The following is a 24,464-nucleotide window of genomic DNA, read 5'->3' as shown; positions in this document are numbered from 1 at the left end:
TAGTTTCTAGGTGAAGGGTAATTGATTGGTTTCTGATTGATTCCATGACTTTGCATGTGATGCAGAATAGAGAGATTGGTCTGTAGTTTTCAACTAGACTGGGATTTTCTTTTTTGAGGATAGCAACGATAGCTTTGGTAATGAGCTGGTCCTAAATGATTTTTCAAAGGTTATGCTTAGAGGTTCGGCTATGTCCGTGGAGAGCATTTTTAGGAAGAATGCACATAGACCCCATAGTATTCATATAACCACCAATCAGCTGCCTTCCCCGGGGTCATGGCTTGTCCATTGATGAGTCTGCTCTGAAGGGGTTTCGAGCCCCCAGTTCGCTTCAGCGAGAACGGCTCCCTCTGAAGGGGGAAATGTCAGTAGCCTGGAGAGGCTGAAGAGCCCCAGATTCTGCTACTTCCTTCGCTGGGGGTGGAGTCCAGGTTAAAATCTGGTCCATTGGATGTGGAATCTTGTATTAGAGATCCAGAGAATCCGGGTCTTCCTCTCCAGGGAAGATGAAAGAGAAACAGGCATTGCCTTTCGTAAACTCCTTAAAACCCACCTCTGTCGTCAGCCATGGGGAAATTGATTCCCCTGGGCCGTTTCTGTTTTATGTATGGTTCGTATGAGATGTATAATTGTTTTTTATATCAAGGGTTTTAAACTGTTTTAATTATTGGGTTTGTACTCTTTTTGTTGTTGTGAGCTGCCCCAAGTCTTCGGAGAGGGGCGGCACACAAATCTAATAAATAATAATAATAATAATAATAATAATAATAATATATCAGATAGGATTCATATTCAAAAGACCTTGTGAGAATGGGCCTAAACCATCCCCCCACATGGGTCTTTGCCAGTTTTAGTTGTCCAATTCACTGCCTGAGGAGGCCAGATGTGACTTGAAGACCAGAGCATAGACTGCCCCATGCAGGCAATGAGAGGGACAACTAAAGCATGGAAAGGCCAAGGGGAGGAAGGTCCCTGAGTGCAGACAGTGGAATTCTGGGTGTTGAAGTCTACTCATCTTCAGGATGCTAAGTTAGCCATTTTTTTTTCTAGCTTCTCTGTTTTCTGTGTGTATGTTTATTTCTGTGTCTGTCTGTGTGTGTGTGTGTGAGAGAGAGAGAGAGAGAGAGAGAGAGAGAGACAGAGGATTTTTAAAAAACTCTGCAAAGTTCTGGTAACTAGGTTTTCACTAAAGTTGCATCAGCCCCTTTGTGTTTGAGCTTAAACGTTCAAAATAAAGTTAAATACATGTTAGCTTTAACTCAGCAGGCAGCTATTTCAGATCTGTGAGATGCTCTGGCATTAATTGGCCCCTGGGATTTTGACTTTATGCCAACAGATTTCAGATTTGTTTGTTTCTTCAGCCACAGTTGCTGTGTATTCCCTCCAGGGTCAGTTTCAAGCATGGAGCTCCCAAAATTCTCAGTTCTAGATAACCAATTTAATTCCACCTCTGCCCCTTTCATTATGTGCCATATGGTGATTATTTCCCTTTCATTTCTCTCCAGAGAATTCTCCGAAGTTGAATTATCCAGGAATATCTTCTGAGAGGGAGAATTATGATAAAAATTTCAGCTCTGCTTTGGCTGAATCCTCCAGGGGAGACTTTGGGCAGAGAAATATGGAGTTTTCATACAGGCAGTCTGTGCCCTTGTATGTACATCTCCCTCCTTTCCACATGAAGCTGTGTTTCAACCAGGAGAGCAACTGGATCATATTCCACCTTCTGAGAATCCTCTGAATTCTTCTAATTCTTCTTTAGGAACAGGAAGGAGATTGATTGAGTCACCCCATGAATTATGGAGCTCCTGCTTCTGGTTGTGGTGCTGCTTTGGTCCCATCCAGTCTCTGGGGAGCTGAGAAGGAAATGCCCACTGAGTTTGGAGCACCAGGATGGAAATAAACCACAGAGCTTATACAGCGCAGGAGACCATCTCATTGGTATAGTCACCACTGGAAAGGAAAGATTGCATGTAAACTTGCTTTTCAATGTGGCTCCTTCTCTTCAGTTTGTTTCCCATGATCCGTAAGTCATTCAGGGTGATGGAGTTGCACTCCATTCTAACACTCATTTTTTGCCCCCCCCCATTCATTCCTATATTGGGGAATATGTCTAATTTCCTGAATGATTTTGATTTCCACAGCTTTTCTCTTTTGTCTGATTTTTTGAAAGAGACTCTGATCCAAAAAGGGATCTGAGAAAAACCTGAAAGGGCTGCAGATTATTTTCTTCTCTCTGTTCAATCTTTAATTTATCACTAGAATAATGAATTTTATTTGAAGTAGTGGTAGAATCAGCTGTAGTTGTCATTCCTCAGCCAATTTCCATATTTGTGTAACTGATCATTGCTTTTGGTTCAATGCTGGCTTAAGGCTCAGTAGGCTTATGGAGGATTATATGTTAAAATAAGTATTTGTTGTTGCTATTGATTATAATAACGTTTTTTTTACAATAGGGATATTTATGGTTTTATGCAAGGCTTAATATTCATTTTCAACATTCAATTGATCAATAAGAATTCCCAGCTTCTGCACAACCTCACACTGGGATGCAATATCCATGACAATATCCATGACACTTTCTACACTTCAGATGCCTTGCTGGACATTCTCTCCACTGGAGAAGCCAATGTCCCCAACTACGGCTGTGGAAGAAAGGAGAACCTTCTGGCCCTTCTTGATCTAGCTAGAAGGGAAATCTCCATCCAGATGTCAACAATAGGAGGCACCTACAAAATCCCACAAGTTTGTGTGTGTTTTTCTCCATCTGGTAAAAGTAAATGTTGGGTGGCGGTGAGTGAGCAACAAATACAATCATGTCTTCTCCATGGAAATCAAAAGCTGATTTTCTCCATGGAAATCAAAAGCTGATTTTCTCCATATTAGCAAAAAAGCCAATGTTTAACCCCAATTATAGACCAAATGGACTAACAGATATTGTAACTAAAATTTATGCCATGATCCTCTTAGTTAAACTAAAGAAAAATGCATTCCTTGCAGAAGAAAAAGAAGGTTTTAGGTAGAGTTAAAAGCTATTAGATTTTATAAGAAATAATGCATGTTATTAATCATATATTGACGCAAATTGGTCTTGAAATATCTAATCTACATCAGTGAGGGAAAACAATGTTTGCTGGCTTTCTAGATGGTAGTGCAGCTTTTGACTCAATAAACAGAGAAATATGGTGGAGAAAATGGATTGTCCTCAAAATGGAGCTCAGCCTGTTGGCCCTGATCCAACCCCTTGTTTGAGTGGGAGGTTTGGGCTCAATGGAGCCATGAGTACAAGGATCTATGCTTACCAAGGGTGGAAAGGAAAAGACACATATTTGAACCCTTGTTATTCAATATAGATATGAATCACTTACTAGAACTTATGCGGGATAAAAAAACAGATCATAAATAAATGTTATTTCATTTTTTGAGAAAAATTACTAAATTAGTGGACCATTGAAATGCAGTGCACGTAGGATACAGCCCTTGGATTTCAGAAAGTCTGTGTAAAGTAAACCACAACTTATTTCTTGGTAAGTTAAAAATGTGAGATAGGCAGCATCATGGTGAGATGGAGTCAGCCTCTGCTCCTCAATGGAACTACATATGGAATAGCCAACACCCCAGAAGATAGACTGGTGGGTCTAGATAGACTTGAACCCTGCGCCTATCTACCAAAATGAAATTCAGTGCAGAGAAAAGTGTAAGGTTTTACACTTAGGCTAGAAAAACCAAATGTACGCTTTACAGAGTATGTGAAATCTACCTCACTAGCAGTAACTGTGAGAGGGACCTTGGAGTCTTAGTGGACAATCACTTAAAAATGAATCAGCAATGTGTGGCACCAGCCAAAAAAGCCAAAAACATTTGAATTAACAGCTAAAATCAAGATCATGTGAAATTTTAGTACCGCTTTATAATGCCTTGGCAAGACCGCACTTGGAATACTGCATCCAATTTTGATGGCCATATTATAAAAAAGGATGTAGAGATTAAGATGATTAAGGGTCTAGAGACTAAAACATTTGAAGACCAGTTGCAGGAATTGGGTATGTCTAGCTGAATGAAAGGACTGGGGGTGACTGACAGGCGGGAGCCATGGAGCTAGCCATTCCAGGGGAAGGAGGGATCGCTGCTTAGTAGCGATTCCTTCTTCTGGCTCCATGAGCTGAACTCGAGGCACTGGTGACGAGTGTAACTCGTCATTTCTCTCTCTTCCTCCCTTTTTCTCTCATTCCTTCCCTCTCTCACCTCCTCTCTTTTTCCATTCCTGTCTCCTTCCCCCTTGTGTGTGCGTGTGTGTGGGGGAACTCTTGAACCATTTACAAAAAACAGGTGAGGGCTGCTTTTTCCCCCCTGTTATTACTTGGGTGCTTTTTACCATATGCTTAAATCAAGAGTCACTGCTCTCTCTCTCTCTTTCCCTTCCTTCCTTCCCTCTCTCCCTCTTTCTTCCCCCCTCTCTTTCTGTCTCTCTTCCTCCCTCCCTCCCTTTCTCGACACAGCAGAGCCGTTCACTTTCCCTCTCGGCAGGAAGGGGCAAAGGTGTGTTTCTCTTGCCTCTGGCTCACAAGGGGGGCTGCTGTGGCCGTGGCTGACCACCAAGGGGCTCCCTTCACAGGCGGCGCTGCCCTGGCAGCTCATTAGTTTCCAAAGGGAACTGAGCATGCACGTCCACCTTTGCCCACCTCCGCTTCTCTCGCTCCCCAGCCAAAAAGGCACGAACGGGGAGGGGAGGGGAGGAAAGGCTTCCGCGGTGTCTGTCCCCTCCCCCGCCGGTTTGTTTTGTTTTATTTAACCAGAGGGACCAGCCTAGAAGTGGCCCCAATGCCGCATGTTGCCCTCCCCAGGCTTGCAAGCGGCCGCCACCCCACCCTCATGGTACAAGGTGAGCATGGCAGTCAGGGGGATGCTGTTGGGGTAGCAGGGGCCTGCCCGAGGACCCAGGGGAAGAGCCTTCTCTGTGGCGGCCCTGACCCTCTGGAAACAACTCCCCCCGGAGATTAGGATTGCCCCCACCCTCCTTGCCTTTCGCAAACTCCTTAAAACCCACCTCTGTCGTCAGGCATGGGGAAATTGATTCCCCCAGGCCGTTTCCATGTTATGTATGGTTTGTATGAGATGTATGATTGTTTTTTACATTAAGGGTTTTAAATTGTTTTTAACTATTGGATTTGTACTGTTTTGTTGTTGTGAGCCACCCCGAGTCTTCAGAGAGGGGCGGCATACAAATCTAATGAATGAATGAATGAATGAGTAAATAAATAAATAAATGAATGAATGAATGAATGAATGAATGAATGAATGAATGAATGTCTCATGGCACACTAGTGCACCACAGCACACTGGTTGAAAAACCTATTTTCCAAAAACCGGAAAACTAGACAAGAAACAATGGATTGAACTAATCAAGGAGAGAAATAACCTAGAATTGAAGAAAACTTTTCTGGCACTTAGAACAATTAATTAGTGGAATAACTTATCTCCAGAAGTTGTGGGAGCGCCAACACTAGATTTTTAAAAAGAGACTAGACAGCTACTTGTCAGGAATAGTATAGGGTCACATGATTGAGGAGGTGGTTAGACTAGACGACCTCCAATGTCCCTTCTAATTCTTTTATTCTGTTTTAAGTTATGTTATAGGTACACATGTTGAGCATGCTAAATACCTATTGGAACTCACTAATTTACACTAACAAAATGATATTATTATACTTACACATTGGATTGTATATCCTGTGAATAAGACTTGGATTCTTTTGTCATAATAATTATCTGATAATTAATCAAATAAGGTTCAAAACCTATGGTCTTTGGGAATTGACATGGTAGCCACAGTTGGTCAGCCAATAGAGCATTTAACACCTTTCTTTACCTGGGGTTGTTTTCTCTGAGACTGAATCTGGGACCCTCATCATCAAAGGAGCTCAGTCAGAGAAAGGCCATGAGTGAAAGTGGTGCTTAAATGAAAGACCTCATAGCTCTCCAGCTTCCTCAGCACCAATTATCAAAGTATAAAAAGCCAAGGTTTCCCCCATGTTCTTACATCCATCTGATGTTTGGGGCTCACTAGCAGAACCAATCTAATCACTAGCAGAACCAATCTAATCACAGCCTCTGAGGAGTATCTTGGGGTGGGTAGAAGGACTCCAGCTGCTGCCCTCACAGTTGTATAGGGAATTTACACAATTTCTGCTTTGCCTAAATTCAGAAAATATGGATATCAGCATAAAATTTAATCTATGGAAACTTACAGACTCCCAAAATAGACAAAAGTTTAATTAAAGAGAAATCTTGGATTATAAAAATTGACAAATCGTATTAGGAACTGAGGTCTCCCTGTTTCTTGTATAACTGGAGAAGAAGCTAAAAATAGTCCTCCAGAAAAAATCTGGGATACAGAAACAGAAAAAGATGCACCAATCCTCAAAAATTATAATATGCCCTTTATTGGAATATAATACTTCAGTCGGCATTTCAATGTGTTAATCAAATTATGGTAAATTATAGAGGTGATACAGTAATATTATTCACATTGTTTATAGTTTTTAAATTTTATTCTTTTTCCTTTTTATAATAGAGTCAAGCTAATATTCTGTCTTTAATATTTCAAACAATGTCTAAATACAAATTGTTTTAATCCTTCATGAGAAGTGGGTTGGATTCATTAAAATCTAATATTTTGGATTTAATCTTCCCCCAAATATAACACAGCATTCTTCATTGCTTTTTCAGATCATTTATTCAACTGCTCCAGAGGCTCTGAGTGATAAAAGCAAATTCCCCTTTTTCCACCAGATGAAGCCCAAAGAAGGGTTCCACTACCCAGCCATTGTCCAACTGCTCCTCCATTTCAAATGGACCCTGATTGGCCTCTTTGCTTCAGACACAGAGAAGGGAGAGAATTTCATGAGGACTTTCCCTCCTCTGCTTATCAGGAATGGAATTTGTGTGGTTATATCACAACAATTCTCCACAACTGAACATACAGCTTCCCTCAGGGATGCCCTCTCTAAGTGGAGACAAGTCAATGTCTTTGTTCACTTCATTGAATATGAGTCTCTTAGTGACAGAATTCTTCCTTTTCATGAAACATTTCTGCGCTTGCCCGGACTCATTGAAGAGAAAGTCTGGATCCTCACAACTTTTGCAGGGTATCCAATAGACAAGCGCAGACTTCTCAAATTCGTCCACAGTATTTTGCAGTTTGGTTATCTGACCAAAAGAAGGCCAAAAGATGAATCCTTTGAACCCCATTTCTTTGTGGAAGAAAAGTTTCAAGATATTTATTTTCTCTGTTCTCTTTCAAAGAACGTCTTTTCTGTCAAAGGCCGCAGAAGATGCACCCAGAAAGCCCCACTGGAGACCCAGAGGAACAGCCTACATATCCCAAATGACTATAAACTTTACAGCGTCATGAAGACTCTAGCCCAGGCCTTGAATGCCGCCTATTCCCCCAGATTGAGGAGGAGAAGGAAGGAGGGAGAAAAGAGGTTGGGGTCTCCAAGGCTGCAGCCATGGCAGGTAGGGGTCCCAATATGGATCATTTAATCTGAGGTCTTTGGAGGAGGAATCCAGAGGAGAAGGAGGGGAACCACCTAAACAGATCTGCCCAATTTAATTACTCAGGGAATAATGGTTCCAAAGTGTGTGGGGTGGGGTTTCCTAAATTTTTTAGTACCACTCTGTGGCCGTGGCTTATTTTGTGGATGTGGCTTGGTCATGTAACCGGGTGGGAGTTGCTTGCCAGCCATGTGACTGGGTGGGTGTGGCTTCATGGTCATGTGATTCAGCAGGTGAGGCTTGGTGGCCATGTGACTGGGTGGGCGTGACCAACTCAATGTCACTCACATCAAGGGGTGCCTCCCTGGCCCCTCCCCTCCCTGCCATTCCTTGTCGCACTCAGCCTCAATGAATCTACAGTTCTGCAAAAATGATGTTCACCTTTTTTCTAACTTTACATACTCAAGATGTCCTTTCATGGACCCCTGAAAGGAGGAAATGGCCCCCATGCTTTGCCCAAGAGTGTGAGAGGCAACTGGCTCTGGAGGGATCCCAGAAAGATGGGGAGGCAATGTATTTTCCAAAGCACCAGAAGGCCAAACAAGAAGCAATGAATGGAAACAGAAGAAAGAGAGAAGCCACTTAAAACTAAGGAAACATTTCCTGACCGTGAGAACCAATAGAGGTGCAGAAAAAAGTTGGTTGCAATTTCACATATAAAATTGCCATTCGTGGAATACAACCTGCATATTGTTCAAAACAGTCATTAGTGTTATGGCTGATGTGGTTGATTATGGAATGGATTAGCATATTAAGCTGGACCTATGCAACCCGATGTACAGAATAAACACAACCATATTTATGCTCTGGACTATAAATGCTGAATGCAAGTAAATCCCTGAAAAATATGTGGTAGCACTGGGCAAAAGAAAGGCAGTAAAATCACTCTATCTGTAAAATAGTGTATAAAATAATAAGACATGATAAATAATGGAACAGTTAAAAATACAGTAATAGTACAGTTTTTCTCTTTTTGTCTTTCTTCCTTTTTCATTCTCTTTCTCATCTATCCCTCCCTCCCTACCTTCTCTTTCTTTCTTTCTCTCCTTCCTTCCTTCTTTCTTTTCTTTCTTTTTCTTTCTTTCTCTCTCCCCCCTTTCTTTCTATACATTCCACTCACCCAACATTCCTCTTCCCCTCCTCCCTCCTCCCCTCTCTTTTTCTTTCTCTGCCCCCTCTTTTTCTTTCTTCCCTCCCTCCCTCCCAACCTTCCTTCTCCTTCCTTCCTTTTTCTCTGTTTCTTTCTTTTTTCCCCCTCCCTCCCACCCGCCCACCCAACCTTCTTCCTCACTCCTTCCTTCTTTCCTTCCTTCCTCCCTCCCTCCCTCCCTCCCTGTCTCCCTCTGCCTCTCTCTCCCTCCCTTTCCTCCCCTTTCCTTTCCTTTCCTCCTTTCCCTTCCTTCCATTTCTTTCCTTCTCCTACTACAATAGGATGTGTAAGAAGCTGAGAAATTGAGGGGACGGCCATACCAACACATTAAGTAGCCTAGCCTTGGCAAAAAGTTACATGCGAATCTGCAAAATCGAATGCAATCCCTTAAAATGTGGCATCAAAACAGAAGTGCATTTGGCTGGCAATCCCCATCTTAGAATCTGGGATGGTCTCCTAAAGTCCTCCTCGTGCAAGAGCTTTCTCTCCCGAATCAGTCACCTGGGAATCCACTCTGCACGTCTCAGGGCACTTTCAAGAGGGTCCTACTTCTTCCTCAAGCGGTTCCTTACCCGAAACAGCCCTGATTCAATACCCTTGAGCCAAATGAAGCCGTGCCTATGCACACAGAGGCATGGAAAGGCCAAGATCTCTGGTCCACATTAAATACATTACGGCAAAAGCAATCCAAGAGACAGAGCCTTCACTTCCGCTCACAAACGCACCCCTCCCCCCTGCTACTTTCTCTCCCTCCCCTTTTGCTCTCTGCAATAGTGGCTCATTCTCTGAAGGATATTGAAAAACTGGAAGCATTGAGGGACACGGGGGGGGGAGAGCTACAAAAATAACAAGAGGCTGGTGAGAATGCATTATGAAAGTAGATCTACATCTTTTTGTTTGTGTGTTTGTTTGTTTGTTTGTTTGTTTGTTTATTTGTTTGTTTGTTTATTTATTTATTTATTGGATTTGTATGCCGCCTCTCTCTGCAGACTCGGGGCGGCTAACAACAGCAATAAAACAGTATATAACAAAATCCAATACTAAAAACAGTTAAAAACCCATTATATAAAAACCAATCATACATACAGACATACCATGCATAAAATTGTAAAGGCCTAGGGGGAAGTGTATCTCAGTTCCCCCATGCCTGGCGGCAGAGGTGGGTTTTAAGCAGCTTTCGAAAGGCAAGGAGGGTGGGGGCAATTCTAATCTCTCGGGGGAGTTGGTTCCAGAGGGCCGGGGCTGCCACAGAGAAGCCTCTTCCCCTGGGTCCCGCCAAGCGACACTGTTTGGTTGACAGGACCCGGAGAAGACCCACTCTGTGGGACCTAACTGGTTGCTGGGATTCGTGCAGCAGAAGGCGGTCCCTGAGGTAATCTGGTCCGGTGCCATGAAGGGCTTTATAGGTCATAACCAACACTTTGAATTGTGACCGGAAACTGATTGGTAACCAATGCAGACTGCGGAGTGTTGCTGTAGCATGGGCATATTTGGGAAAGCCCATGATTGCTCTCGCAGCTGCATTCTGCACGATCTGAAGTTTCCGAACACTTTTCATGCAGAGAGCGTTACAGTAGTCAAGCCTCGAGGTGATAAGGGCATGAGTGACTGTGAGCAGTGACTCCCGGTCCAAATAGGGTCGCAACTGGTGCACCAGGCGAACCTGGGCGAACGCCCCCCTCGCCACAGCTGAAAGATGTTTCTCTAATGTGAGCTGTGGATTGAGGAGGACACCCAAGTTGCGGACCCTCTCTGAGGGGGTCAATGATTCTCCCCCCAAGGTAATGGATGGACAGATGGAATTGTCCTTGGGAGGCAAGACCCACAGCCACTCTGTCTTGTCTGGGTTGAGTTTGAGTTTGTTGACACCCATCCAGGCCCCAACAGCCTCCAGGCACCGGCACATCACTTCCACTGCTTTGTTGACTGGACATGGGGTGGAGTTGTATAATTGGGTATCATCGGCATACTGATGATACCTCACCCCATGCCTTTGGATGATCTCACCCAGTGGTTTCATGTAGATATTAAATAGCAGGGGGGAGAGGACCGACCCCTGAGGTACCCCACAAGAGAGAGACCTCGAGGTCGACCTCTGACCCCCTACTAACACCGACTACGACCGACCGGAGAGGTAGGAGGAGAACCACTGAAGAACAGTGCCTCCCACTCCCAACCCCTCCAGCCGGCGCAGAAGGATACCATGGTCAATAGTATCGAAAGCCGCTGAGAGGTCAAGTAGCACCAGGCCTGTCCCGGGCCTGCCAGAGATCATCCATCAACGCGACCAAAGCACTTTCCATGTTGTAGCCGGGCCTGAATCCAGACTGCTGGGGACCTAGATAATCGGCTTCTTCCAAGGACCGCTGGAGTTGGAGCACCACCACCTTCTCGACAACCTTCCCCATAAAGGGAAGGTTGGAGACTGGACGGTAGTTATTAACCACGGCTGGGTCCAGGGAAGGCTTCTTGAGGAGGGGGCGCACAAGTGCCTCCTTATCAGGAGCCGGAAAGGACCGCCTCCCCAAGGAGGCATTGGCAATCTCCTGGACCCAGCTCCGTGTCACCTCCCGACTGGCCAAAACCAACCAAGAGGGACCTGGATGCAGTAGACAGGTGGCGGAGCTTACAGCTCCAATGGCCTTGTCCACTTCATCAGGTGTCACCAAGTCAAACTCCCCCCAGACAGATGGACAAAGGCGTTTAGCCCCAGACACCTCGACTGACTCGTTGTCAGTCGACTCTGTTTTACAATTGGAGTCGAGGTCTGCTCGGATCCGAGCGATTTTATCAGCGAAAAATGTGTTAAAATCCTTGGCACTACTCTGTAAGGGCTCCCCAACTCCCCCCTGGTTAAGAAGGGAACGGGTTACCCTAAACAGGGTGGTTGGGCGGGATTCCACTGATGCAATCAAGGCGGCATGATACGCATATCTTGCCTCCTTAAGCGCCACTTTGTAAGTCTTAATATGAGCTCTTACAAGTGTTCGATCGGATTCGGACTTACTCTTCCTCCATCGCTTCTCTAGACGTCTCTTCTGGCGTTTCAACACCCGGAGCTCCTCGTTGAACCATGGAGCTCTACGGGGTATAGTGCCACGGAGAGATCGCAGTGGCGCAATTCGGTCAAGGGCCTCCGCTGCTGCCTTGTTCCAGGCCTCAGCCAGAGACTCTGCTGAACTGTGGACGAGTGTATCTGGAAAAACCCCAAGGGCCTTCTGACAACCTTCTGGATCCATCAGGCGCCTGGGGCGGAACAACTTAATCGGTTTCGCCTCCCTGTGGGGGAGGATTGGAGCCAGGAAGTCAAGCCACAGCAGAAAATGGTCTTACCATGACAAAGGCAACACTTCTACGCCCCTTAGTCTCAGATCCTTACTCAGTTGCTCAGAGAGGAATACCATGTCGGGTGCATGCCCCCCCTCGTGAGTCAGACCCTGTACTACTTCTGGCCATGAACTCCTGTGCCAGCCCAGAGGATTTGCCGAGTGATGGGAGGTTGAGGTCCCCCAAGACAATAAGTCTGGGAACCCCACCTCCAGCCCAGCTACCTCCTTGAGTAGCACAGGCAGGGCTTGTGCCACGCAGCTGGGAGGCAAGTACGTGAGAAACAAGCCCACCTGAACCCCTAAGTCCAACTTTACCAGGGGGGACTCGCAACCTGCAATCTCTGGAGCAACGAGCCTACGTAGGCACAGGCTCCCCCTGGCTATAATAGCCACTCCTCCCCCCCCTTCCCTGGGGTCAAGGTTGATGCCATATCTGAAACCCGGCTGGGCAGATTTCAGAGAGAGGAACTCCTCCCTCTGGGCCCAGCCAGGTTTCAGTTACACATGCCAGGTTGGCCTTCTCCTCCAGGATCAAATCCCGGATGAGGAGAGCTTTATTTACCACCGACCTGGCATTGAGTAGCAGCAACCTGAGCCCAGGGCCAGAATTACGCTCATCACCAGTTCCCAGGGTTGAGCTCACGGAGCCGGAACAAGGGATTGTTATTAAGCAACGATCCCTCGTTCCCCTGGAACAGCTAGCTCTGTGGTTCCCGTCATATCTGCCTCTCCCCAGCAACACTGGGATATTCCAACCCTTTCCACCCCAGAGACAGATGCCCCCCCCCTGCCTCTCCAGCACCAGGTAGGCCAAATATATTACTTACATCTCTCCTATTCATCTCATCCATTTTGTAATCCCACCCATCCCAGCCATCCCATCCATATCAATCATTCACTCCATACATACTATACTCACCCCAATTATCCATCATTTAAACCCCCCCCCCGATAATTTAGTTAAAAAATAAATCAATTAATATTAAAGGTTAAAACACTAATAAAAATAGAAATATAGAGTATACAAAATATAGTTAATAGTGCAATAATTCAATCACGTGTTCGTAGCTTCTCCAGCTCAGCATTGCTGGGGGGGGGGGGGCAGGCAGCAGCAGCTCTCTCTTGTTTCCCTCCCACCTTGGCAGAACCATGTGTCAGCTGGAGAAGCTCCGAATGAGTATAAGGAGGTGCTGGCCAGCAAGAGGGCAAGAAGAGGGGAAGGCGACCCGGCAATGTTTGTAGCCATGCAGCTGCAAAAGTGGCCAAACTGCTCCCCTCCTTCTCCACTATGCCTGCCCAGAAATGCCCCCCTCCCAGCCAAGCGGTCCTGGCGTTGACTGCTGCACCGGCAGATGGATCGGTGAAATGGGCTGCCTGCTGCAATCCAGAGACTCAGCCGGGCAGCGGGTTTGCGAGGGAGGGGAGGGGGCTTTTTGAGCCCATCTAAGCACAATAGGCAGGTGACAGGGTGCAGTTGGCTCCTTCCACGAAGCCCCCTTAGGGCTAGGGAAGGAGGGTGGAGAGACAAGGGGGTGATCCTTGGCCAGAGCCACCAGTAAACCCATGGCCAGTGGCAGGTCCTGGGAGACATGCTTGTCCAGGCTCTGGAACACCACCACCTCCACTCCTGCCATGGAAAGGCAACCGAGGGGACAAGTCACCTCAGCAGTTGCCACCGCCACCGCTGCATCTGCTGGGACCGGCTAACTCAGGTGGCATGCATTCTCCCTGCCAGCTGGGACCCCTGCCAGCCAGCATTTGCCGAGGAGCCCTCTCGGCAGGCTGAAAAGCAGCTCAGCCAAGTGGCTTCACCCCGTTCCAGAGCCACTCGCCCGAGCCTCTTTTCAGCCTGCTGGGAGGGCTCATCGGCCAGCTCCTGCCAGTCTCCCATTGGGAGGGAAGGTGTGGGCTGCCAGGAGGTCTCAGCAACATTCAGTGTATAAGATGCACCCAATTTTTAAAGCACTTTTTAAAGGTAAACAGGTGTGTCTTATGCACCGAAAAATATGGTAAGTAAGAAAAAAAGTTTTTGCCCTCCACTAACTCCCAGGAGCACTCTGCATACCTCCCAAACTTTCTGCACAACTGTTTTCACATGGGTGGGGCTTCGGGAGGGCAAAAATGGCTGTATTTGGTGTATAAGAAGCACCAACATTTCCACCTTCTTTTTGGGGGGGGAGAAAGTGCAGCTTATACTCCAAAAATATGATATTTAGGAAGTATAATGGTATCTGAGAATGACTTTAGGGATCAGGAGAAGAGAGGCTGCCTAGGGAAAGATCAGATAAGAGGGAAGAAGATTTGCAACATTTGGTTAATGTCGCATTACCATCAAGTAGAATAAGCACATCTGGAGGTATTTTCCATCAGGATGACCTGGGAGAAGATTAGCTGGACACCTTTCTTCTTGATAAACCCCCATGCTTTCTGGGAAACAACCTGTGGTTTCTAAAGTGTTTAGGAATCATCTTTTTTTCTCTGTTCATTTTATTTGTCATCTGCTCTAGAATCTTCTCTATAATTGACCAATTATGTCAATTATATTTTCTATAAATTTTGTCACTAGATTTTTCTCAAACTTTTTCATTCACTTTTGAATATAGTGGCAGTATTATTTAACCATATTTGGAGATTAGACAATTGTAGAAGAAAGATTTATTGTTGGATAAGAAACAGTGATTTCTGTGTTTCAAATTCATGGATGTTCCCATTCTAGTTTCATCCCTTTCTGGAGAAGAATGAATATTGGAATATTTCAGACTTTGGTCTCTACTTGGACCAAAATGGAGAGATAAAAGCAGATCTGTTCATTAACAGCCGGTTGGTTCTCCCCAAGAAGGATGTCAAGAGAGAGATTCTGGCATATTTGGAAAGGGAGAGACTTTTTATCATCCAAGGTGTTCTTTCACGGCTAAAGTTGCTTAATAAGGTGAGATAAATTTTGCTGTCTTTTCTCTGTTTTCCAATGCCTGAGGTCCCCAAGTGGGGAAAGCCTAGAGCCGTGATGCATGCGCAATGAGGAGAAAAGGGAGGAGCAGCTGCCAGACCTGCAAAAGCTGCTGACTGGTTTGCCGGCTGTGCTTGCCAATGAGAAAGTCAGGGTGCTGGACGAGCAGCTGCAGCCTGCAGGAATTGGAGAGGTAGGTGTGTCCCTGCCACCACCACCTGACGGCAACCACCCATCCTACCTAACCTGTTTCTGACGATGGGAGGGAAGCAGAGGAGAGCCCGGCGGAAGCTTTCGCCAATGGACCAGAGCTGTGCAGGAGAGGCGGCTGGAGCTCTTGCACGGCTCCAGTCCATTTTTTAAAAGAAATACACTAACTCCCCTCCTGCCTCTCACAGCACTCAGCTCTCTTCCTCCCCTCCTCTGTCAAAGGCCAAACAAACTTTTGTGCCTCCTTTGGCATAGCAGCTGTTGCCTTCCACATGTCACAGAGAGAGAGAGAGAGAGAGAGAGAGAGAGAGAGAGAGAGAGAGAGAGAGAGAGAGAGAGAGAGAGAGAGAGGAATCGGGAGGCTTTGCAATATGGGGGGATCGGAGCTCTTTGCCTTCCAAATTGTGCCTGAACTGCTGTTTCTGGGGCTTTCCCCATGTAAAAGATTCTGGAAACTGCTGTGCATGTGTGTGTGTGTGTGTGTGTGTGTGTAGGCATGCGTGGAAGGGAGTAGCAGCCTCCGCCTTTGGCAGAGGAGGCAAGGAGGGGAGCCAGGCAGACACAGACTGGAAAACCCCCCAAGCCTATGGAAAAGAGTAATGGATAGCTTACACAAAGGACCACCCAGGGATAGTGAGGATGAAACCACTTAGTGAGCCAGAAGCCAGTTGTGGTGGCCAGGATTAGATACAGATATAGAACATTGGGTGGCCACATGCAACCCTTGCCAGGAATCTAGACCAAGCCCTTCAAAGACAACACCAACAGAGTGGGAGTCTCCCAGGAGCCCTTGGTCAAGACTGCACATAGATTTTGCAGGGCCCATCAACTCTCAATCATTCCTCATAGTGGTAGACACCTATTCTAAGTGGGTAGAGATAATACTCATCAGTTCAACAACCACTTCGGCAACCGTAAAAGTGTTGCAGAAACTTTTTGCCACACATGGATACCCAGATGTAATTGTGTCTGACAACAGCCCCCAGTTTACAGCAAGACAGATAGAAATATTTCTGGCAGAGCTGGGCATTAGGCATGCATTAGTTTCACCTTATTTTCCATCTGGTAATGGACAAGTAGAATGAATGGTTAGAGTAGCCAAAGAAGCTCTGTGCCACTCAACATCAGGGGATTGGCAAGAAAAAACAGACCAATTCCTTCTAATGCAGCACATAACCCCTAGCACTACGACAAATAAAAGCCCAGCAGAGCTCCTAATGTGACGGAAATTAAGGTCAAAATTAGACCAGCTTCACCCCTCATACATGAACCACCAAACTAAAATAAAAACATTTTAGAGCGTAACTTTAAGGTGGAGGAAACTGTCTGCACAAAGAACTTTGATGGTGTGTGTGTGACTTGGTTAAAAGGTACAGTTGTACATAAAACTGGACCCAAACCTTACACTATGACTTTAGACAATGGGCGAGAATGGTGGACGCATATAGCTCACCTCCAGAGGTGACTAGAGTCAGCCAGCCTTTGATTGACGGACAATCAAACAATAAATAAACACTTTGACCCTTGGCTTCCCACAGGGAGCAACTCCACCTGACACCCCCCTCCCCAGGATGTGCAAACAATCATGGACATAATGGACTGCTTACCTGCACGTCCCCAGGGATCCAGTGCGGGGGAGTCATGGACCCCAGGAGGTCGGCATAGGTATCGCTGACTCGACACAGGGAGAATCAACACAGGCTTGGCCTGTGAAGATCTGCAGAGCTGTGAACGAGCTGACTTCCTCTTCTGGCACCGATGAGTCAACTGAACTGCACAGGTCCAAATGGGAAAGTCGACAGCCACCCCGATTGGATGATTACATTACGTGGTTAAATGATTGATGGGTGAATAGGAACTATGAGGGGAGGGGTGTTATGTAGGCAAATACTGAGTATGCCAATAGCCAATATGTAAATACATTATGTTAAATAAGTGTATATGCATACCGGCTGCGGATTGGCTAAGCTGCAGCTGGGAAATTCAAGATGCTGTCAAAGCCACGCCTATAGGAAAAAAAGGGAAACCCAGCTACGCGGCTTGTCTTTTGCCTCGAGTTACTTTGTTACACTTTGTTGCAAGTTCGTTACTGGTTAGATCCTTGTCTTTCACAAATTGCTCAAGACCCACCTATATCGACAGGGATGGGGGAACTGAGAAACCTCCCCCAGGCTTTTATATTTTATGTTTGGTATGTATGTGTTGTATGGTTTTAAATGATGGAGTTTTATATGTCTTTTCTTTTCCAATATTAGATTTGTTCCAGTGTAATATTGTTTTTTTGTTATTGTTGTGAGCCGCCCCGAGTCTTCAGAGAGGGGCATACAAATCTAATAAATTATTATTAATTATTATTATTAATTTCTAATTAATACAAATCAGGCCACCACGTGTCTCTCTCGTTACTTCGAATCTAACAGAAAGCTTTCACTCTCGAAAGCTTTCTTTTCCCAAACTCCTGCTCTTGACAGCTTCTCAATTGATCTCACAGGCACGTGTCCAGCAAGGTACAGGCAGAAGCCGCTTCTCCCCCTTGCTGCACGATAGGTCCGTTGCATTCAGGGGTGGGCTACTGCCCATATGGGGGAAACACAATGGGATAGCGAAAATGGAGCTCCACCCCATAACACCCAATTTGCACTGGAAGATGTTGAAAGAAAATGCATAAGCTACGCCCACAGTGTGGTAGTAAAAATTTTGGTAGCCCTTCATTGATTGCGTTCCTCAGATGCGCACGAGAGAGTAAATTGAGAGGAAAGCTTTCACTTTGGAAAGCTTTATTTCCCCCAAACTCCTGCTCTCAGCAGCTTCTGCCTGCCCCGAGTGCAAAAAACCCAGCACAACGTCAAACCGCAAGTATGTTTTTCCAAACTTCTGGTTTGTCCATTAGGCAATTTCTTTCACCTACCAGGCTTCAGAAACCCCTGTGCGCATGAGCGGGGGAGGGAATGGGTGTGGGCACATCAGGCATGCTGGCATCCCACCCCACCCACTTTTTGGCACGCGAATGAAAAATGGTTCACCATCACTAGCCTAGAGTCTCCAGAGTGGTTGGCCTTCCAGCCAGTTGGGGTCATCAAATGTTTGTTTGTTTGTTTGTTTTGTCATAAAAATATAGTATTGTAGTATGTTTAACATAATATAAGTATAAAGTAGAGATAGAAAAGACTAAAAGATATTAGGACAGGTATGGTAGGCATGAAGGTGCACTTTTGCACGCCCCTTACAGACCTCTTAGAAAAGGGGAGAGGTCTTTTGTAGATAATGTAAGGTTGAAAGTTTTGGGATTAGGGGAGGAAACAACAGAGTCCGGTAGTGAATTCCAGGCATTGACCACTCTATTGCTGAAATTGTATTTTCTGCAGTCTAGTTTGGAGCAATTTATATTTAGTTTGTATCTATTGCATGCTCTTGTGTTGTTGTTTAAGGTGAAGTAGTCACTAACAGGGAGCATATTATGATGTATGATTTTAGGAACAACGGTTAAATCAGTTCAGAGGCGGTGTAGCTGTAAATTTTCTAAATGTAGGAATTGAAGTCTGGAGGAGTAAGGTAATTTGTTGCGTGAAGAGGAGTGGAGGACTCTTCTTGTGAAGTATTTTTGGACTCCTTCAATTGTATTAATATCTGTTATGCAGTATGGATTCCATACAGGTGAGCTGTATTCAAGAATTGGTCTGACAAATGTTTTGTATGCTCCAGTTGGTAGATCAGTATTTCTAGAGAAGATGCTGTGTAGAATTAAGTTAGTCACAAACTAACAAACTTGCAGTAGACTCTGGCACTTAGGTCATTGGAAATGAGTAATCCAAGGTCTTTGACTGAGTGAGGGTCCTCCACGAGTTCAGTTTGTCCAAGTGTGTATTTAGCATTTGGATTCTTTTTACCAATGTATAGGACAGAACATTTCTTGGATGCGATTTGGAGTTGCCAGTTGTTAGACCATTCAGCTACGTGGTCAAGGTCCTTTTGAAGGGTAGGTATTAAATAGTTTAACATCATCAGCAAAGAGTACACAATTACTTGTAATATTGTCACAGAGATCATTTATGTAGAGTATAAAGAGAGTGGATCCTAGGACACTGCCTTGGGGAATGCCACTATTAACTGGAGCATGATTAGATATGGCATTACCTATTTTGACCACCTATTGTCTGTTTGACAAGAACACTGATATCCAATTGTGCAGTGGTCCTGAGTTGCCATAAGATTTTAGTTTCATAAGAAGTTTGTCATGAACTACTGAATCAAAGGCTTTGCAAAAGTCTATCTAGATTGCATCAATTGATTTACTCTGGTCAATTTGGGTAGTCCACATGGTTTTGCAGTGTAAGAGTTACAGGTTGCAGGATATTTTTTTCCTGAAACTGAATTGTTTGTTGGAAAGTAGGTTATTTGTTTCAAGGTGGAGTGTAATGGATTGGTTAATGATGGATTCCATGACTTTGCAAGTGACTCAGGTCAAGGAGATTGGTCTATAATTTTCAACATTGCTAGGGTCACCTTTTTTGAAGATAGGGATGACTGTGGCTAGTGACCAGAGTTTAGGTAGGGAGCTACTTGTAGATGATATTTTGAAAATTATGCTTAGGGGTTCCGCCAGAGTTGAGGAGAGTTGTTTTTAAAGAAGTATGCACATAGTCCATCAGGTCCGATACATAGAGGTTGTGTAGTGATTTTTTAACGTTTTCTTCGGTAAAGTTGATTTGTGTTAGATCAGTGAAGTTTGTTGGGGTGCGACTAGGAAATGATAGGCATGAGCTGTTGCTGTTCACAAAGACAGAGCTGAAGAAGTTGTTAAAGAGGTTGGTTGTAATTGTTTCATTGATATACTCTTTGTCGTTTGGTCCCATAAGTGGTGGGATGGATCTAGAGTTCTTAAGTTTGTTGTTTACAAAGTTATAGAAGGCACGAGTGGATTTTGTGCGTAGGAGGTTTTCTTCTTGTTTTATATGATAGTTGGTACATTGAGTGTTTATTTGATGACATAAATTTTATAGCAGTTTTTAAAGTTTGCAATATAGCCTGTTTAGTTTTTATGCCAAAGTAATCTTTTTTTGGATTGTAGCTTTCTTATTTTTATGGGTAATTTATTTCTCTTGGGTTTGGTGAATATTGAAGGTACATGTAATTTTATGACTCTTTGGATTTCGAGCAGAAATATATTGTAATAGTCATCTACAGTGATACAGCCAGAGAGTATTGTGTTCCAATCAAGAGATGAGAGGTCAGATTCTATGTTCTCATAGTTGGCCTTTTTAAAGTTGAAATTGGTTGTCCTGCCTTTGGGGTTGTTTATGAGAGGATGTACATTGAGGTAAAAGTCTCTTGTGCTGTGGTCACTGTTAGAAAAGGGTTCTCTTACTTGGAGTCCATAAATTGAGTGTAAACTGTTGCAGAAGATGGGGTCTAGGCAGTTGTTGAGTCTGGTGTCGTCAGTAACTAGTTGCACTAGTCCTAGACTAGTGATAGCATTGTTCTTCAAGAAACAGAACCTAAGTGAAGCAGTTTTGACATGTTTTATGGAAATCTTTCAAGATCTTACTGGTCAGTGGTGTCTTTTTTCATCACAGTTTTATTCTACATAAAAAAAACTCTGAATGAAATAAAAGTGACCTAAACTTTTACAGTAAACTTCAGTTTTAATATGAATGTATCACCATACTTAAATCTTTTTTCCTGCAATTCCATCCCTCCAGACTTTATTGAATAAAAAAGTACTTTATTGTAATGTTAAATTCCAAAAGCAAAAGGGAGGAATTAAATGAAGAACCTGCCAGTTGTTACATCTGTTCAGAAGAAGTCAGAGATTTCATATTAACCTCAGGGAAGACCAGAGGCTACTTGTCTCCATCCATTTTTACCTCCGTTTTCCATGGATGGAGAGTCCTAACATATTTCCTAACACATTCTCAATTTTCTGTTCAGTCTCTCCCTGAGTCCAAATGTGTGGAAAGTTGTTGTCCTGGATTTGTCAAGAAGGCTCGAGAAGGAGAGCCAGTTTGCTGCTACGACTGCGTTCCTTGTCCGGAGGGGACCTTCTCCACTCAGGAAGGTGGGTGACACTGAAGAAAATGGGAGGCTTTGTGGAACTGGATCCATCCAGAACATTTTCATGAAAGTGCAAGTTAAAAGGTAGATTGGAGCAAACCTGTTTTTTTTCTTTATTTGTAACCTGCACAATTTCTTATCTAAAAGGAAGTAAATAAAAAAAGACTTTTTAACCTCTGTTAATGTAAGTTCCTTTGAAGATTTTTCACATTACAGTGATCCCCCGGTTATTGCGTCCCCGACCATTGCGAACAGGGTAATTTGCGATTTTTTAACCCGGAAGTCAAAACACCATCTGCGCATGCGTGCCCTTTTTTTCTATGGGCACGCATGCGTAGATGGCGCCGGGCAGATCAGCTGCTGGGTGGCTTCCCTGGGTCTTCCCCCTCTTGCTGGCGGGAGGGCGAAGCCCCCCAGCACCCGCTCGCCCGCCCTTCACCCTTCGCCCGGCCACCCGCTCGCCCACCCGCTCGCCCTTCGCCCCGCCGGCTCCGATCGTTTTAAAGCAGGCGCGCCGTTCTCCGCTGACTCCTAAAGCGGGGAAGTTCACCAGGAGTCAGCGGAGAACGGCGCGCCTGCTTTAAAACGATTGGAGCCGGCTGGCTCCGATCGTTTTAAAGCAGGCGCGCCGTTCTCCGCTGACTCCTGGCGAACTTCCCCGCTTTAGAAGTCAGCGGAGAACGGCGCGCCTGCTTTAAAACGATCGGAGCCGGCCGGCTCCGATCGTTTTAAAGCAGGCACGCCGTTCTCCGCTGACTCCTGGCGAACTTCCCCGCTTTAGAAGTCAGCGGAGAACGGCGCGCCTGCTTTAAAACGATCGGAGCCGGCCGGCTCCGATCGTTTTAAAGCAGGCACGCCGTTCTCCGCTGACTCCTGGCGAACTTCCCCGCTTTAGAAGTCAGCGGAGAACGGCGCACCTGCTTTAAAACGATCGGAGCCGGCTGGCTCCGATCGTTTTAAAGCAGGCACGCCGTTCTCCGCTGACTCCTGGTGAACTTCCCCGCTTTAGAAGTCAGCGGAGAATGGCGCGCCTGCTTTAAAACGATCGGAGCTTTCCAATGAGTCCTGAAGACAAACGTCAAACTTCCGCGTTTGTCTTTGGGACTCATTGGAAAGCCGCACGGGTGTTTTAAAACGTCGCCGCCGACATGGGGGGCTTGCTAGCACCCCCCCAAACCCGGGTTGGGGGTTCGGGGGGGTGCTAGCGAGCCCCCCATGTCGGCAGCGACGTTTTAAAACAGCCGCGCCGCCCCCAATCTTCGGCTCCTCGCTAGCGCTGCGGAAGTTAAAAACACCATCTGCACATGCGCAGATGGGGTTTTTACTTCCGCAGCGCTACTTCGCGAAAACCCGCTCGTTGTGGGGGGTCCTGGAACGGAACCCTCGCAACGAGCGGGGGATCACTGTACACAGAAAATAATTAACATCCTATGACTCCCCTCAACTTTATAAACCTAGCTACATTTAAAAAAATATCCTTAGTTCTTTTGAAGCAAATTGTTTAGAAATACATATTGGAAAATGTTCCTGGAATTAGGTTTTATCCAAAACCGGTATTTCTTGCAATTTTAAACAAAAAAATAAGAAAATATTGCTTTTTATTTTTCAGACACTGAAAAGTGCACCAAGTGTCCAGATGACAAATATCCAAATGAGCACAGAGTCCAATGTATCCCCAAAGTTATAACTTTCTTGTCTTATGAAGAATATTTGGGCATCATCCTGGTCTCTTTTGCTCTACTCTTCTTTCTAACCACTGGCCTTGTTTTAATCATCTTCATTAAATATCGAGAAACTCCCATTGTCAAAGCCAACAACCGGGACCTCTCCTACATCCTCCTGGTCTCCCTCCTGCTTTGCTTCTTATCTTCTTCTCTCTTCATTAGTCGACCGAGGAAAGCCACCTGCCTTCTCCGACAAACAGCATTCAGCATCATCTTCTCAGTTGCTGTTTCTTCTCTCTTGGCCAAAACCATCATGGTGGTGCTGGCCTTCCTGGCCACAAAACCAGGAAACCAAGTGAAGAGATGGTTGGGGAAGAGCTTGGCCAACTCCACCATCCTTTCTTGTTCTGCTGTCCAAATTGTCATCTGCTCCATCTGGCTGGGAGTTTCTCCCCCCTTCCCTGACTCTGACCTCCACTCCCACCATGGGGAGATCATCCTGCAATGCAACGAAGGGGCTGTTGTCATGTTCTACGTCACCCTCAGCTACATGGGCTTCCTGGCTGCCATCTGCTTCACGGTGGCTTTCCTGGCCAGGAATCTGCCTGGAGCCTTCAACGAAGCCAAGTTGATCACCTTCAGCATGCTGGTCTTCTGCAGTGTCTGGGTGACTTTTGTGCCCACCTACCTGAGCACCAAAGGGAAATACATGGTGGCTGTTCAGGTCTTCTCCATCCTGGCCTCAAGTGCTGGTCTGCTAGGTTGCATCTTCATCCCTAAGTGCTACATTATCCTTTTGAGGCCAGACCTGAACACAAAGGAGCATCTCACAGCCAGAACAAATGTAAAAACATGATATATAACACCATTATGATATTGGGAAAATTGTTAATGTGAGTTTCATTTCATTTCCATTTAGATGGTATGCAGGAGTCAAAGAAAACCCTATGTTTCAAAGTGGGAAATTATTGAACCATGGGAATTCTTGCAGCTCCATCCTCTTTCAATAAATCTTGAATAAATGCAATAAATCTTGTTCTATTCCTGGGCTTTCAGAGTGAAACCACCTACTAAAACTCCACTATTTAAGTTTAAAATCACACTCTTTATTATGAAATTCAGTATAAAGCAGAAAGCCATCTGAATAAAATGTCACTGAAGGTGTTGTGGTTGGCTCTGGCCCAGCTCCTTCCCCAAGGAATGTGGAGGTGGATGTGGGGGAATATGGAGGTGGGTGTGGGGAAAACATCCACATCTGAATAAAATGTCACTGAAGGTGTTGTGGTTGGCTCTGGCCCAGCTCCTTCCCCAAGGAATGTGGAGGTGGATGTGGGGGAATATGGAGGTGGATGTGGGGAAAACATCCACATGCCATACGTCTGTTTTGCTCCCGATAGAATCTCCCGATGAAGGCTCCTCTGACGAAGAAAGTGTGGGTAGCAGGGAAGGGGGGAGTTTGGCAGACAGCCCAGGAGGAGATCAATCATCATAATCATCCTTGGATTCTGAACAACAACTTATGACAGATCCACGCATGCATAGAGTGATGCATAGAGAGA

General features: G+C 45.3%; 1 protein-coding gene across 1 annotated transcript in view; it reads left to right on the top strand.

The window, feature by feature from the left end:
* Positions 1-23,761, top strand: part of LOC139155137 (vomeronasal type-2 receptor 26-like) — a 66,094-nt gene extending 42,333 nt beyond the window's left edge. The window contains exon 5 of the mRNA XM_070730221.1: positions 22,851-23,761. Coding sequence (XP_070586322.1) covers positions 22,851-23,761 — 911 coding nt within the window. The remainder of the gene's footprint in view (positions 1-22,850) is intronic.
* The last annotated feature ends 703 nt before the right edge of the window (positions 23,762-24,464 follow it).

Source organism: Erythrolamprus reginae, assembly GCF_031021105.1.
Source record: "Erythrolamprus reginae isolate rEryReg1 chromosome 13 unlocalized genomic scaffold, rEryReg1.hap1 SUPER_13_unloc_10, whole genome shotgun sequence".
Taxonomy (NCBI): Eukaryota; Metazoa; Chordata; class Lepidosauria; order Squamata; family Dipsadidae; genus Erythrolamprus; species Erythrolamprus reginae.
Note: the sequence above shows the minus strand (reverse complement) of the source record. Positions and strands in the feature narration are given on the sequence as shown.